At 50.9% G+C, this 13,495-nt stretch overlaps 1 protein-coding gene across 10 annotated transcripts in view; it reads right to left on the bottom strand.

The window, feature by feature from the left end:
* Window positions 1–13,495, bottom strand: part of RAPGEF2 (Rap guanine nucleotide exchange factor 2) — a 213,866-nt gene that overhangs the window by 844 nt on the left and 199,527 nt on the right. For 6 of the 10 annotated variants that reach the window (XM_076073362.1, XM_076073367.1, XM_076073368.1 and 3 more), the window contains 9 exons: window positions 12,482–12,865; window positions 11,826–12,037; window positions 10,967–11,090; window positions 8,400–8,423; window positions 6,580–6,803; window positions 5,559–5,771; window positions 3,247–3,375; window positions 2,397–2,510; window positions 1,611–1,779 (listed from right to left, as the gene is read on the bottom strand). In XM_076073362.1, the coding sequence (XP_075929477.1) occupies window positions 1,611–1,779; window positions 2,397–2,510; window positions 3,247–3,375; window positions 5,559–5,771; window positions 6,580–6,803; window positions 8,400–8,423; window positions 10,967–11,090; window positions 11,826–12,037; window positions 12,482–12,865 (1,593 nt within the window). The remainder of the gene's footprint in view (window positions 1–1,610; window positions 1,780–2,396; window positions 2,511–3,246; window positions 3,376–5,558; window positions 5,772–6,579; window positions 6,804–8,399; window positions 8,424–10,966; window positions 11,091–11,825; window positions 12,038–12,481; window positions 12,866–13,495) is intronic. The other 4 variants (XM_076073363.1, XM_076073365.1, XM_076073366.1 and 1 more) reach the window with 4 other exon arrangements.

Below are 13,495 nucleotides of genomic sequence, written 5' to 3' on the forward strand. Positions count from 1 at the left end.
TAAAAGACACATGTCCACAGAAGCAATCAATCAATCAGATTACAAACTCTCCACCATGGCCAAGACCAAAGAGCTCTCCAAGGATGTCAGGGACAAGATTGTAGACCTACACAATGCTGGAATGGGCTACAAGACCATTGCCAAGCAGCTTGGTGAGAAGGTGACAACAGTTGGTGCGATTATTCGCAAATGGAAGAAACACAAAAGAACTGTTAATCTCCCTTGGCCTGGGGCTCCATGCAAGATCTCACCTCGTGGAGTTGCAATGATCATGAGAACGGTGACGAATCAGCCCAGAACTACACGGGAGGATCTTGTCAATGATTTCAAGGCAGCTGGGACCATAGTCACCAAGAAAACAATTGGTAACACACTACGCCGTGAAGGACTGAAATCCTGCAGCGCCCGCAAGGTCCCCCTGCTCAAGAAAGCACATATACATGCCCGTCTGAAGTTTTGCCAATGACCATCTGAATGATTCAGAGGACAACTGGGTGAGTGTTGTGGTCAGATGATACCAAAATGGAGCTCTTTGGCATCAACTCAACTCGTCATGTTTGGAGGAGGAGGAATGCTGCCTATGACCCCAAGAACACCATCCCCACCGTCAAACATGGAGGTGGAAACATTATGCTTTGGGGGTGTTTTTCTGCTAAGGGGACAGGACAACTTCACCGCATCAAAGGGACGATGGACGGGGCCATGTACCGTCAAATCATGGGTGAGAACCTCCTTCCCTCAGCCAGGGCATTGAAAATTGGTCGTGGATGGGTATTCCAGCATGACAATGACCCAAAACACACGGCCAAGGCAACAAAGGAGTGGCTCAAGAAGAAGCACATTAAGGTCCTGGAGTGGCCTAGCAAGTCTCCAGACCTTAATCCCATAGAAAATCTGTGGAGGGAGCTGAAGGTTCGAGTTGCCAAATGTCAGCCTCAAAACCTTAATGACTTGGAGAAGATCTGTAAAGAGGAGTGGGACAAAATCCCTCCTGAGATGTGTGCAAACCTGGTGGCCAACTACAAGAAACGTCTGACCTCTGTGATTGCCAACAAGGGTTTTGCCACCAAGTGCTAAGTCATGTTTTGCAGAGGGTCAAATACTTATTTCCCTCATTAAAATGCAAATCCATTTATAAAAAAATTTACATGCACTTTTCTGGATTTTTTTGTTGTTATTCTGTCTCTCACTGTTCAAATAAACCTACCATTAAAATTATAGACTGATCATTTCTTTGTCAGTGGGCAAACGTACAAAATCAGCAGGGGATCAAATGCTTTTTTCCCTCTCTATATATATAAAAAAAGCTATTTTTATTTTACCAGGTAAGGCCCCCACTGAGCTATTAGCTGCTTGTTCAGAAGCGACATGGCCACAAATGACAGCTCAGCGAAGTGGCTTACCACGTGTACATTTATCACAGCCAAACAATCAAAATTGCATATTGATTCTAAACGTGGAGGGAAAAACCACAGGACACGGAGGAAAACTCCACGCGACCAGGTCGAGAGAGAAGACGCAAACTCCAAATATCCACATGTAAAAAAAACAACCCAAAACCCAACACACCGTAAGTTATCACACAAACGCGCCAGTCTCCTCCTCCTCACCTTGTGGGGGGGAGGCCAAGGGGGTGTCGCTCGGTGCCGACCTCATCCCCGGGGCCGTGAGGGGAGGTCTCGTGCTGCTCCCCGCTCGCTGGGCCTTCCGCTGCCTCCCGCTCATCCGACCCAGGCTCGCACGTGGCGCGCACGTCCGTGAGAGACGTCAGCGTGAACCCTGCGGGTCACAAATCATCACAATCATAAATTGATGATTATTATCAAGACAGTCGTTTCGTTGGTAGTTTTGGTTTTTACAAGTTGTCCCAATGAAGAATACATCTACGCCTCTATCTAGGGAATGAAACAGGTGGGCTTTACAAATCTGGCTGTCGCCTGATGAAGCCAGTTGTAATTACTGGCGAAACGTCGTACTCAGATTGTAAATGTTGTGGCTTGGCTCTCCAACACACCGGTGTGCTGTATTCGTAACAAATTGGCATGTTCTGTTTACGTAACAAACCTTACTAATTGATTGTGCCGGGTGGTGGCGGGTATAACGACACATTAATATATTTACGCGATTTAACAACAACAAAAAACGTGATCCTGCAATGTGAGAATCCACAGAGCACAGGAAGTGATTTCATTACTTTTGCACCATCGGCGTTTCGAGTGTGCGACAGGCGCCTGCTTTATCAGTTGAACATAGCGTTAACGAGCACGTTGCACGTTAATGAAGGTTAATTTGCCAACAAAAGGCGCGACATAAACGTGACGTATTCACTTAAACGTGGACGGACTTTTTGCTCGTACTTTCTTTTTTTGCTGCAGTAGCTGAAAACCTGAACGTACCAATGCCGTACGTCCTGGGAGTGTTGTTGTTCTTGTTGGCATTTTCCACAGCCGAGGACGCAGTTGACCCTCCCGAATTAGATCGCTGAGAGTTTTTGCGCTTCATCTGAGAGCCTGCGGGAACAGCAACGCGCGCGCGCGTGTTGTGTGTTTTTCAAACATAGCTGCACGATGATTTAACAAGTACGTCTCCGCATATGCTTCGAAGCAAACTCTCGAGCTGCCGTACCACGCATTCAGCTCCTAAAGAAGCTCGCAGTCCTCTTCTTTCGTATCGCATGACGGAAAAGCAACAGTTTTGAAAATGTTTCTACTACAAACTAAACTATTTTGTATTTTACCAGGTAAGGCCCACTGAGCTACATAGCAATTTTTCAGAAGCAACCTGGCCACAAATGATAGCTCAACGAAGTGGCTTATCACGTGGAAAATCATAGCATTAAAATAATCTACACACGTCTTTTCTAAATGTGGAGGGAAAAACCGGAGGACCCGGAGACCAGGCATTTGCGACCAGGTTGCTTCTGAAAAAGTGTTACATAGCTCAGCGGCCATTACCTGGCAAAATGAAAAAAAAAAACCGTTGAGATTAGTGTTTGTTTATTGCCATGTCAATCGCCACCCATAATCCCATCCAGCGAGCACCGGGTGTCTTTATATTTTCGGCTGCCGTCTTTTTGGGATGCGCGCAGTAGCGCGTGGCGAAAGCTCGAGAGAAGAACTGCTCAACACGGTGGGCCAACCCGGTGAACCACACTTTCAAGGCGGCTGGCTCACTTTGCAACGAAACGAAAAACCCAACGCTAACATTTCCACCAACGTACGGGAATGCAAGGGTCGGGGACCTCACCTCGTCGTGGAGAAGTCCGAGGAGACGCAGGGGGTGTCGGAACCGACTCGTCACCTGATCTGCTCTTCTTGTCCGCGTGGCTCTCCGAGAGGGCAAGAAGCTTGCGGTATGAGTTCGGTGAAGTGGCTCCTGTTGAGGAGGGGTGACAAACACCGTCCAGGATTGCTCACAATAATTCACTTCTGTCGTAACCCGCTGCCGTGTCCGGTGTCGAAAATTCCCCGCGAGATGACGATGCCAGGTTCTGACGTCATTCGATTTCCTTAGGCAGCTTTAACGGTAAAACGGGCACCCACGGTGGCGAGATGTTAACTTCCTCGCCTGGTATACAGGAGGTCGTGGGTTCGATCCCGACCCAGATGATGCCTGTATATTTGGAGTTTGCATGTATATCCCCGTGGACGCGTGGTGTATTCTCTCCGGGTCGTTTAGAGTATTTGGCGGCCATAAATTTCCACGTGATAAGCCACTTGGCTGAGCTGTCATTTGTGGTCAGGTCGCATCTGAAAAAAAGCTATATAGCTCAGTGGGCCTTACCTGGTGAAATAAAAAATAGTTTATAGTTTAGTTTAAAAGGTAAAGATGGAGCCCTGCCATTGCTTGTTAACGCCACTGCTGGCGGAAGAGCCTCCACCAGAGGGAGCCCGAGAGAGCCCCCTCTCCTCTCTCTGGCTGGCCAGACGTCTCGGAAGAGATGGGAGTGCCCACAGTTTACCCCACCACACACGCGACCTGCCGGTGGACTAATCGTTGGGTACGAATTTATTCCTGCAGTGACAAGGTTTGGGGTGGGTGATTTATGAAAATTAAACGTGCACCATTGCTCCAACTGGTGCGCCGAGAGATAGACTCAAACCGGCGACCTCTGGATAGGCAGGCCAAGGTGCGCCAACCTTCACGCAATGGCAGAATCGCCCAGGTCGAGAGCGCGAGCCCTTAACCCTGGTAAGGCCCGGTTGGGATATGAGCATTAAAAGCATTAAATCGAATTGAGCGATGGTGTGCTCTGTACGTCCGCCAGTGCTTAATTGAATGTGTAATTTCTTTGTTTAGGTTTGGAATAATCAAAACAGCAGCGGTGCGATTAGTCAAGCCGCGATTTCTTTGACATTTGGGACAAAGCAAAAGGTCAGAGCGATCAATGATCACGGAAATCAATGGCTCCTATAATGGAAATCCGATAATTGCATTAGCAATTGGTCACCACTGGTTACCCCAATCAAATACCCTAATAAAAGAAAGTTCCACTTTGCAACGATTGGAAGAACCAACACCACCATAGCGTTAAATAAAATGCACAATTACCTTGGCGAACAGCTTTCACATTTTCAATTCCTATGCGAATAAAAATGCTGTTAAATAAGCGTGTGCAGATGACCTTGCTTATTACTGTTAATATCTAGAGTTATCGATATCTATGGGACCCTTCTTTCTGGTATAAAGATGATGAAAAAAGAAAAGGCTTTAACAATTCTGGCAAACACCAAATAGACAACTAATGCAGGGAATCAAGTTCGTATTAACCACGCGCACTTGCGGTAAAAGATGCAAAGAAAAGTGCTCTGATAATATACGCGTTGTCTTTGAAACAGATTGGCCTACACCAGAGACGGCCTTCTTCATGGCCATGTCTCACCACCAGTGTTAGACCAGAGAACAACGCCAAAAAGGCGAACAGCACAAGGTCAATGCAAGACCAAAGCATTAATGTCTCGGATTGAGCGGTTATATCTATGGAAACCTTTTTAATAATGTTATGGAGACTGGTTCCTGCCATAGGAATGTGGAGTTAGTCACCCAGGGCTACTGAAGGTGAGCAATACTACATTGCTCAATCAAGCAGGGACACGGTGTCACCGACTTGAAAACATGGATGCAATTGCCGCCATTCAATACTTTGATACAATGAATACTCATAACCTTGTGAATGTTGTACATGTGAGCATAACAATAATTGTATGAATGCAACGTTTGTGTGCGATACGTCACCATCGTGCAAGCGAATGAAAGCGCACTGCAAGCCAAGTAAAGAATGCACTGACAAGACAACACGAGCACAAAAGTCACAGACGGGAACGCAAACAAAGCATTCCGACAACAGAGTGACGCAGCAAACACACGCAGAATTCTAATTGCAGTGGGGCGTCCGCATGACACAACCAAAGACAGCCAACACACACACGGCAATCCAACAACAGCCAAGCGACAGCACAATGAGTAGGAACAGGAGGCGGCCGACACACACAGCAATCCTACAACAGCCAGAGCGACCTCATGGGAAAGACAAAACCGAACCAGCAAGCGCCACTTACCAAGAGGAAGCAAAGCGTTAGCGGGGAAGCGCTTACGGGGCGGCTGCAGGGACATTGGGGCGGCCGGGGTGGCAGCCCCCGCTGCTGTGGAGGCCGGTGTCCCATGAGGCCACCTGGAGGCGCCCTGCCTGAGGATGGGGGCCCGCGTCACCACGGGGGAGCTCTCAGCCGACTTGGCCGTCTTGCGCTCGCAGGGGATGCGTGGCGCCGCTGCTGGGACGCGGCGGCGGCGGGCGGGCGTGGGGGGCGGGGAGGGCAGGGAGAGGGGAAGCGGTTGAGGCGTACGCGCGTGCTCCCATGTTCGGGACGAGGAATACTGCGGAGGTCTCGCGCCCAAAGCCGACGGAGGTTGGATCGTTTTCGGCTCGGGATTGCGCAAGCTGTGCGAGCAAGCGTGGGGGAGGGCCCCCTCATCCGGCAGTGGATTGACCAAGGCCCACACAGAGAGTTGCACAAACAGACGCACGGACAGACGCACGGCCGGAGAGCGAGACGAAGCGAAAGAAAACCACGCGGCCAGAAGAAAGAGACGGACAGACAAACATATACGCGCGTGCAGCGAGCCGCAAACGTGCATTGATACATGCATACACACACACACGCAAACACGCAAACACTCACAGACAGGCAGACACGCAGACAGGCACACTGACGCCTCGCGCAAACCGACACAAGGAGAGACGCGCGGCCGGAGAGCGAGACGGAGCGAAGGACAAACACGCAAGAGACAGACAGACGCCGCAAGAGACAGACAGACGCCACAAGAGACAGCCAGACGCCACAAGAGACAGACAGACGCCACAAGAGACAGACAGACGCCGCAAGAGACAGACAGACGCCGCAAGAGACAGACAGACGCCACAACAGACAGACGCCGCAAGAGACAGACGCCACAGGAGATAGACAGACGCCACAAGAGACAGACAGACGCCACAAGAGACAGACGCCGCAAGAGACAGACAGACGCCACAAGAGACAGACGCCGCAAGGCAACGCAAACGCGCGCCGGCCGAGTACTCACGGGGCGCGCTGGCCGGCTCCAGCGCCACGGAGCGCGTCATGAGGCTGTCCTCGTCCACGTCCCTGTTCACCTGCCCCAAGTACTGCTTCACCTTGCGGCCCATCTGCGCCTCCTCGTACAGCTTGCGCGGGTTGACGAGTGAGCTGCGGCGCGCGCGCTTGCGGTGGCCCGACGCCTGGATGGCGTCGAACACGGCCGAGTTGGAGCTCCCTTGGCTTATGGACCTGGAGCAGGAGGAGGAGGAGGAATGTTGTTCCAGCGGTGTTCGCCGTCCGACCAAGCTTCCCTTTCTGATGTCAGGAAGCCACTGGAAGCCCGTGCACTTTTAAAATCTCGATTGAAATAAATGGCCTTTAGAACTGCTTTTTGTGTTTAGTTTGTCGTCCTTCCCCGGCACCTCCGATTATAGCACGGTTGGCTACGTACGGTGCGAAAGAAGTTCAACGTATGCACGTACAAGCCTCGCCGATGGAACAGCACTCATTCGTGTTCTACAGGGGGTATGCGTTGCCTCCTGCACGCAGCGCACAGCCACACTGATGCGAATGCCCAAGCAGTGATTGAAAAGGCTGTGTGGCCCTAAATACCGTAGCGGTGATGCTGCAAGTGCTTCCACGTCAGGTCAATATATTTTCAACATTGCCAACGCTCGAATCTTTCTGCACGCTCGGCCTTTAACTTGAAGAAGGATTCGCAGCATCGCAGCCGACGAACTCAAATCATGTTGCATGATTCGAATTTAGCAGTGCGGTAAAAATTGGACGTCGTTGTAATGGGTTGGACGCTGTATGGCACTTTAATAAAAATCCATGGGACAGTGCTAATATCCCATTGCCTAGCGCTCGCCGTGATTTGGCGAGTCGGACACTGGATTGAAATAATATTTGCCAATATCGTGGGCTGATATATGACCTCAAAGCATTTCAACCACACCTGTGCATGCCAGCAGATGCGTTTGCAGAATAATTACACGCCAGGACAACGTTTCAATTTTTAAAATCAGCAAACCCATTACAACCAGGTCAAAGCAAATCTGTGCCCATTAGGTCAAAGCCAGAGTGAATGTATGTATACGTGTGTGTGTAATTACGTGTGAAGGCCATCCTTTCTTGCCGACAGACATGGGTGGAGTTTTCTTTTCCAAGACAGAAGACGGGCAGTGCTTGGAATCAGGTGAAATCGCAGGCATGCCTACACTGGTGCGAGTGAGACTGGTAAGGAGCCTTGTGCCACAAAAGCCATCCTGCCTCTTCAATGCAAGGCCTGGAGGAGGGGACACCCTAGAGCTAAGGCTCAAAGGTAATAACTCTGGGCATTAAAAAAATCTGGGAATCTATGCCAACATGGGTACTCTCCATTTGAAATATTCCCATCACCGAGGGTCCAGATTAAGATTTATTTATTCATTCAGGTGGCATCCCCCAAATTTTACCTCGATCATGCTCTCGATATCATGTCACGAGACAAAGTAACCGTGGCATCGCTCACAGAGCAGTGCAACTCTTCGCGTTTGAGAATGTCCCACAGAAGTGGCTATCGAAACGCTACCTCTGAAGATCCCTTCAAATGGACCTCTGGTCCACAACAGTCATAGGCAGCACAGCACTGCATGTGAGAATGATGTCCGTACGCACGGCAATCGTCGCCATGGAATTTAACCAATGATCCGCACCGATTCAACCTATCGTGCGCGCATTTGGCGAACTCTCCCCGCTGGATCGATGGCGACACGGATCGCGAGTTAAGATTCCTGGCAACAGACAGGGCGCTTTGTGAACAGGGCTCCGCTACGTGTGCTGGCATAAAGGACACCGACTTACCCGAGGCTGCGCCACCTTTTACGCCTGTGTGTAATACGGGAGGGAGAGGGGTGATGGTTGATTGATGGGCAGGGCACAGTTAGCGGGGCAGGTAAGGTGTTGGGAAACGGAGCAGAGAAAAGTATTTTTTTTAATGCGGCGAAGGTAAAAAGAGGGGAAGGACGGAGGCAGGGCCAGAGGGCAAAGACAAACGGGAAAGTGACAGTGAAAGAATGAAACATGAAGGCCCCAGCACAGAGACTGCGTCAGACAAAAGCACGGTGCAAAATGCACGTGCATCTTCGGCGCACATTAGGAATCACCTCTCTACGTATTCAGCAAACAGCTGCTACCGTTGGATGAATACGACTTAAGGTGCTTCCTGCTCTGTTTAGGGCCCTGAGACAGTGCTGGCAGGGGTCAGATAATCCAGAGAACAAAGTGGCACTTGTATCGTCAACCCTGCTAGAATGATAGTGGTTGCGTTAACCCGCTAATCATGAGCCGTGTGGTCTTACCACAGTGCCACACAGCTCACTGCACTCAATTATAACTCTAGAATGTCACATTGCTGCAGAGTATTCGAGTGCTTATTTTGTTGGGTAAATCAAATTTGATAACAATTGTCAGAGAAGCAAATAATGTTCTGATTTGTATTAGTATTATTATTTAGACTTAAACCTGCTAATGTAGTAGTATTTCAATAGTGCCACGGTTCACTGTAATAACCACATTTTTGTGACAAATTGATGATTTATCCGAGCAGTCCAGACACTGGGGGCATCTCAACCACAAAAGACACAAACACGATGACACAAATGCATGGCAAACACAATGGAGACACAGCCTGGCTCCAGGGTTCCATGACTGGCAGTGGTAATTAGGGTTGGGTTATCAATCGGTGAAGCAGTGGACATTGTCTTTGATCCAAAAAACAAACAAGACCCGGCACCAATTAAATCCAATTAATTGGCCCGACAGCAGCAGCAAATTGTGTAAGCACAGCGATATATATTTACAAGGTGAAGGGAGATAGTAACAGGGCACTGGAGGGTAAAAGCATTGGAAAGATGTAGTTTTTATCAAGGACAATTACTTAACAATTGTCAGAGGCAGGGCACATTGCTAGAAGGGATGATGGCACAATGATCAAGAATAATGACGGATTTTGCAGCCAAGGAAATAACAATAATTTACATTTGTAAAGTGGTGCATTTCATCCGTAAGATCCCAATGCCACCGTGTATGGAAAACCAGGACTTAAATGATACAGACCTGCAAGGGTAGGTGGCGAGAACTATGGAGTTAAAGGCCATTTTAAATATAGCTGACGATTCTGATTGTCTTATGACCAAAGGGCAAAAGCGTTCCAAAGCTTGTGAGCTGCACTGGCAAAGCCCGATCACCCCAGGGATTGAACCTTGACCTCGGAGTACTCAGAAGAAGGCGATCCCGAGACATCAGGGACCCCGTTGGTGTATAAATAAAGATGGATCGGTTACTGTAAATATTGGAGCGTGCCCAAAAGGGAGAGCATCTAGCGTAGAGATGGAATGACGAAAATCAGCTCGTGTCCATGTGCTGGGTGGATTGTTGCATTGCCGAACCATTGTTCTTTATTTCCCACCCCCCCCCCCCCCCCCCCGGCTACTCAGTCCCCTAGTTCCCACCCTCTCACTTCTCTTTGTGTTTACTGCCGAGAAACTGAAATATTTAACAAAAGTTCAACCAAGATTCAGCCAAACTAAAGCGACTCAACAGAGATAGCGAAGGTGGCGAGAGAGAGAGCGATAAACTTCCAAGACCATGATGTGGCTTCCTTGTACTTAATTTACTCTTTTACATTTCAATTAAGTGACGGTCATGTCTTCCTTATTATGTGTGTGTGATTAAGGCACACGCCATGGGAGGGCATAATGCTTGCACAAATGGCCTTGCCGATATATGCACAAGTCTAAAACATTTTTGCAGATAATATTCATGGAATGCACAAGGTCTCCACAGTGGCCCAAAGCAAGGCAGCATGGCCACAAAGCTTCTACTACAACCAGTCCTTGTTCATGAACAGGGGACATGAATAGTGAGAGTCCACAACAGAAGTGCACGACTAACGAGCAGAGCCATGCTACGAAACAAATCGTCTCGCACATTAGCTGCGTTGGGTTTTACTTCACCGATTGTACACACAAACAAAGATCGCCCGTATAGCCTTAACGCACAGTTGGGGCAAGTGCTGTTAGCGAGCACTTATGAAGGCTGGGAGGACAGATGACGGGGTGGGTGGCCAGCACCACACCCAACCGCCTTTGTCTCCCTGGTGGCGATGGTTACACACCACACCAGGTACTCATTTGAGGCTGAGTCGACCTAGGGCAGGCCCAGGAACTGGCCATGAGCGGGTATGAAACTTGGGTCGAACGGGGTTTGTAACGCTACACTACCGCTATCCACTTGTACACACACGCGTGCACGCACACACACACACACAACAAAGACTCCCCGTATAGTCTCAACAGACACGCATACAATTTAGCGGGAAAGTTCAAACATTATTGTTCATGAGCGGTGAACGCTCCCCGTCGCCTCACCTGTGTCGGAACATGGCCGCAGCGTCCATTCCAACGGAGGCCATTCTCACCACCTGGCGGACCTCCTTGGCGATCATTCGCAGCTTCTCAAAGTTCACCATCCCGTCCACCCGCGAGTCGTTGCCTGAAGGAAAAAAAAAATCTCAAATATAAAAATAGACATGCACCTTCTCGTGTTAGACGGCACGACAGCGAGGTAGCAATGCAGCGTGCATGGTTGGAGCCCGGTGTTCGCCGATGTTGTTAACGCGGCCTACAATGGGTATCCGGATGTGGCGGCCTTGTTTGCCTCGTCGGCAAAAAAACATTTTGCCATCGGTACCCTCGAATGCTTCGAAAGGGGAAAAAAAAGCTGCCTTGGTTTTTGGTTTGTTTGCGCGTCTCTCTCGGAGGCTTCAGAATGCGGCAGCTGCACGACAGTGAGCGGCGACCGCTCACGGCGCCCGCCGCTCCTCGAGCCGCACCCGCGACGCGCTCGGTCGCGGCGGGCACGGAGACAACGGGGACGACAGCTCCGACCCCGGCCGCGCGAGGAAAAAACCCGGATCTGCCAGGGAGACACCCCCGTTGCCTCGCCCCGGCTAGTGCACGAGCGCGAGTCGCCCACGTTCACCGAAGGGCGCCTTGCAGAGCTTGAAGGCGTCGCACGTTATTTGCCCAACGACGCCCCGCTTGGTGCGAGGCGGTATATGTACGTGTGCACGTTGGCACCGTACGTAGCCAACCGCGCTCGTCGCAGGTGCCGGTGTGAACCCAGCCCGGTTCCTGGCGACGGTGAAAAGGCAGCGTTGGCCTCTGCACCATCTCCCAGCGCTGGGACTCGCGTCGACGCGTGGAGCCGGGTCGAGCGGGCGGGTACCTTCGTGCAGGAAGGTGAGGTCCTTCTTGACAACGGGGAAGAGCGGGATGAGGGGTGGCTGCAGACTCTGGCTGCTCAGGACGTTGCGGTACTTGGCCATGTTTCGCGACGGGTCGAACAGGTCCTGCAGCTCGCGGTAGAGGCTCTCGTACTTGGTCGGAAGCTTCTCCCACGTCCCGTTGAGTCGGGCCACCGAGCTGTGGCTCAGGCCACTGCGAGGGGACCGGGCCGAGCGCGTCGGTCGATCCCGCACAAGCACGTGGAATGTTAAACTTCGCTTTTTTTTTTTATTTCGTCAGGTAAGGGGCCGCTGAGCTGTAGAGCCCTCTTTCAGAAGCGACCCGGCCACAAATGGGTAGCCCAATGAAGTGGCTTATCATTGTGTAAATGTATAGCAGCCAAACACTCTAAACGCGTGTCGATTCTAAATGGTGTGGAGGGAGCATGCGAGGACCCCGAGATGAATGCCACCCGTGGCCATGGCCGTACCCGAGAGATTTACTGGATGCGGTGGTGTGCGCCCGGTGATGCGAACATTTTTTATGCGTGTGTGTCGCTGACCCAGAACCACCCCGCGGGTCAGCGAACATGTCCGGGGAACAAAAACACGTAAATAATAATAATAAAAATAATAAAATCCCAGCGCGCGCGCGCACCTGATGATGGCGAACATGGAGTTGAAGTTCTTGCACTCGCGGCAGTGCAGCGCGATCTTGATGAAGTGCTTGAGCACCTTGACGCGCTTGATCTGGCCCGGCTCGGCGAGCACCTCGGACGCCACCCAGAACGTCTCCTGGTTGAGGGCGCCCTCGAAGAGCTTGAGGGCACGCGTGCCCGTGCGCGAGCGCAGCTTGAAGAGGTCGTCCACATACTCGGTGGGCTCGATGGTGCGGAACAGCTCGAAGTCGCCCATCGACACCTGCGCCGCCACCTCCACCGTGCTCAGCTGCAGCAGGGACACCTGGCCCTCGCGCAGCAGCTCCTGCGCGTTCTCGTCCGAGCACAGCGTCTCCGTCTCCATGTTGTTCTTCAGGTAGTACCTGCGCCGCGGGTGGGGGCAGAGGTGGGTGGGGGGCGATTTGGGGGGGGGGGGGGTGAACGGGGGGGGGGGGGGGGAAGACAGAATCAGAATATTTTTCATATTGGAGAAATCCGATGAGCTATGAAGCTCTTTTTCACAGATGTCCAGTAGGGGCACAACAAACACAATGCAATCTTGATTTGAAGCTTTCGTTGACTGCAGGAATCCATACTCTTTGGTTCTTCCGGTAAAGTCACGTAGGTAGAAACAATAATAGATCACGACGCTTCGATCGCAACACAAGCAATCGTCATCAGGTGGGACAAACACAGCAAGAAAAAACTGCTGAAGTAGGCGAGAGAGCTGCCGCGACAGGCTGTTATATATAGTAGGCCTCGGCGGGTAGGGGGGGAGAGAAGAAGGGGGGGGGGCAGAAAGTGGGGCTGTGAAGCTGCGTGAAACACAATACAACAGCACGATAGGAGAAGGGTGGGGGAGAAGGGGGGATGGGGAGACGTGCCGGGTGTGGTGGTCAATGTTCGGGGTAAAAGTTAACCACAAGATTTTCACTGGGAACGTAGCGCACACGCCACTATTTTAATCGGCTTCAATTTTAAAAAGTCTCTCAATTGCCGGTGTCGACTGTAGG

The sequence above is a fragment of the Petromyzon marinus genome, chromosome 41, assembly GCF_048934315.1.
Source record: "Petromyzon marinus isolate PM22_M1 ecotype Great Lakes invasive population chromosome 41, UKy_Petmar_22M1.pri1.0, whole genome shotgun sequence".
Taxonomy (NCBI): Eukaryota; Metazoa; Chordata; class Hyperoartia; order Petromyzontiformes; family Petromyzontidae; genus Petromyzon; species Petromyzon marinus.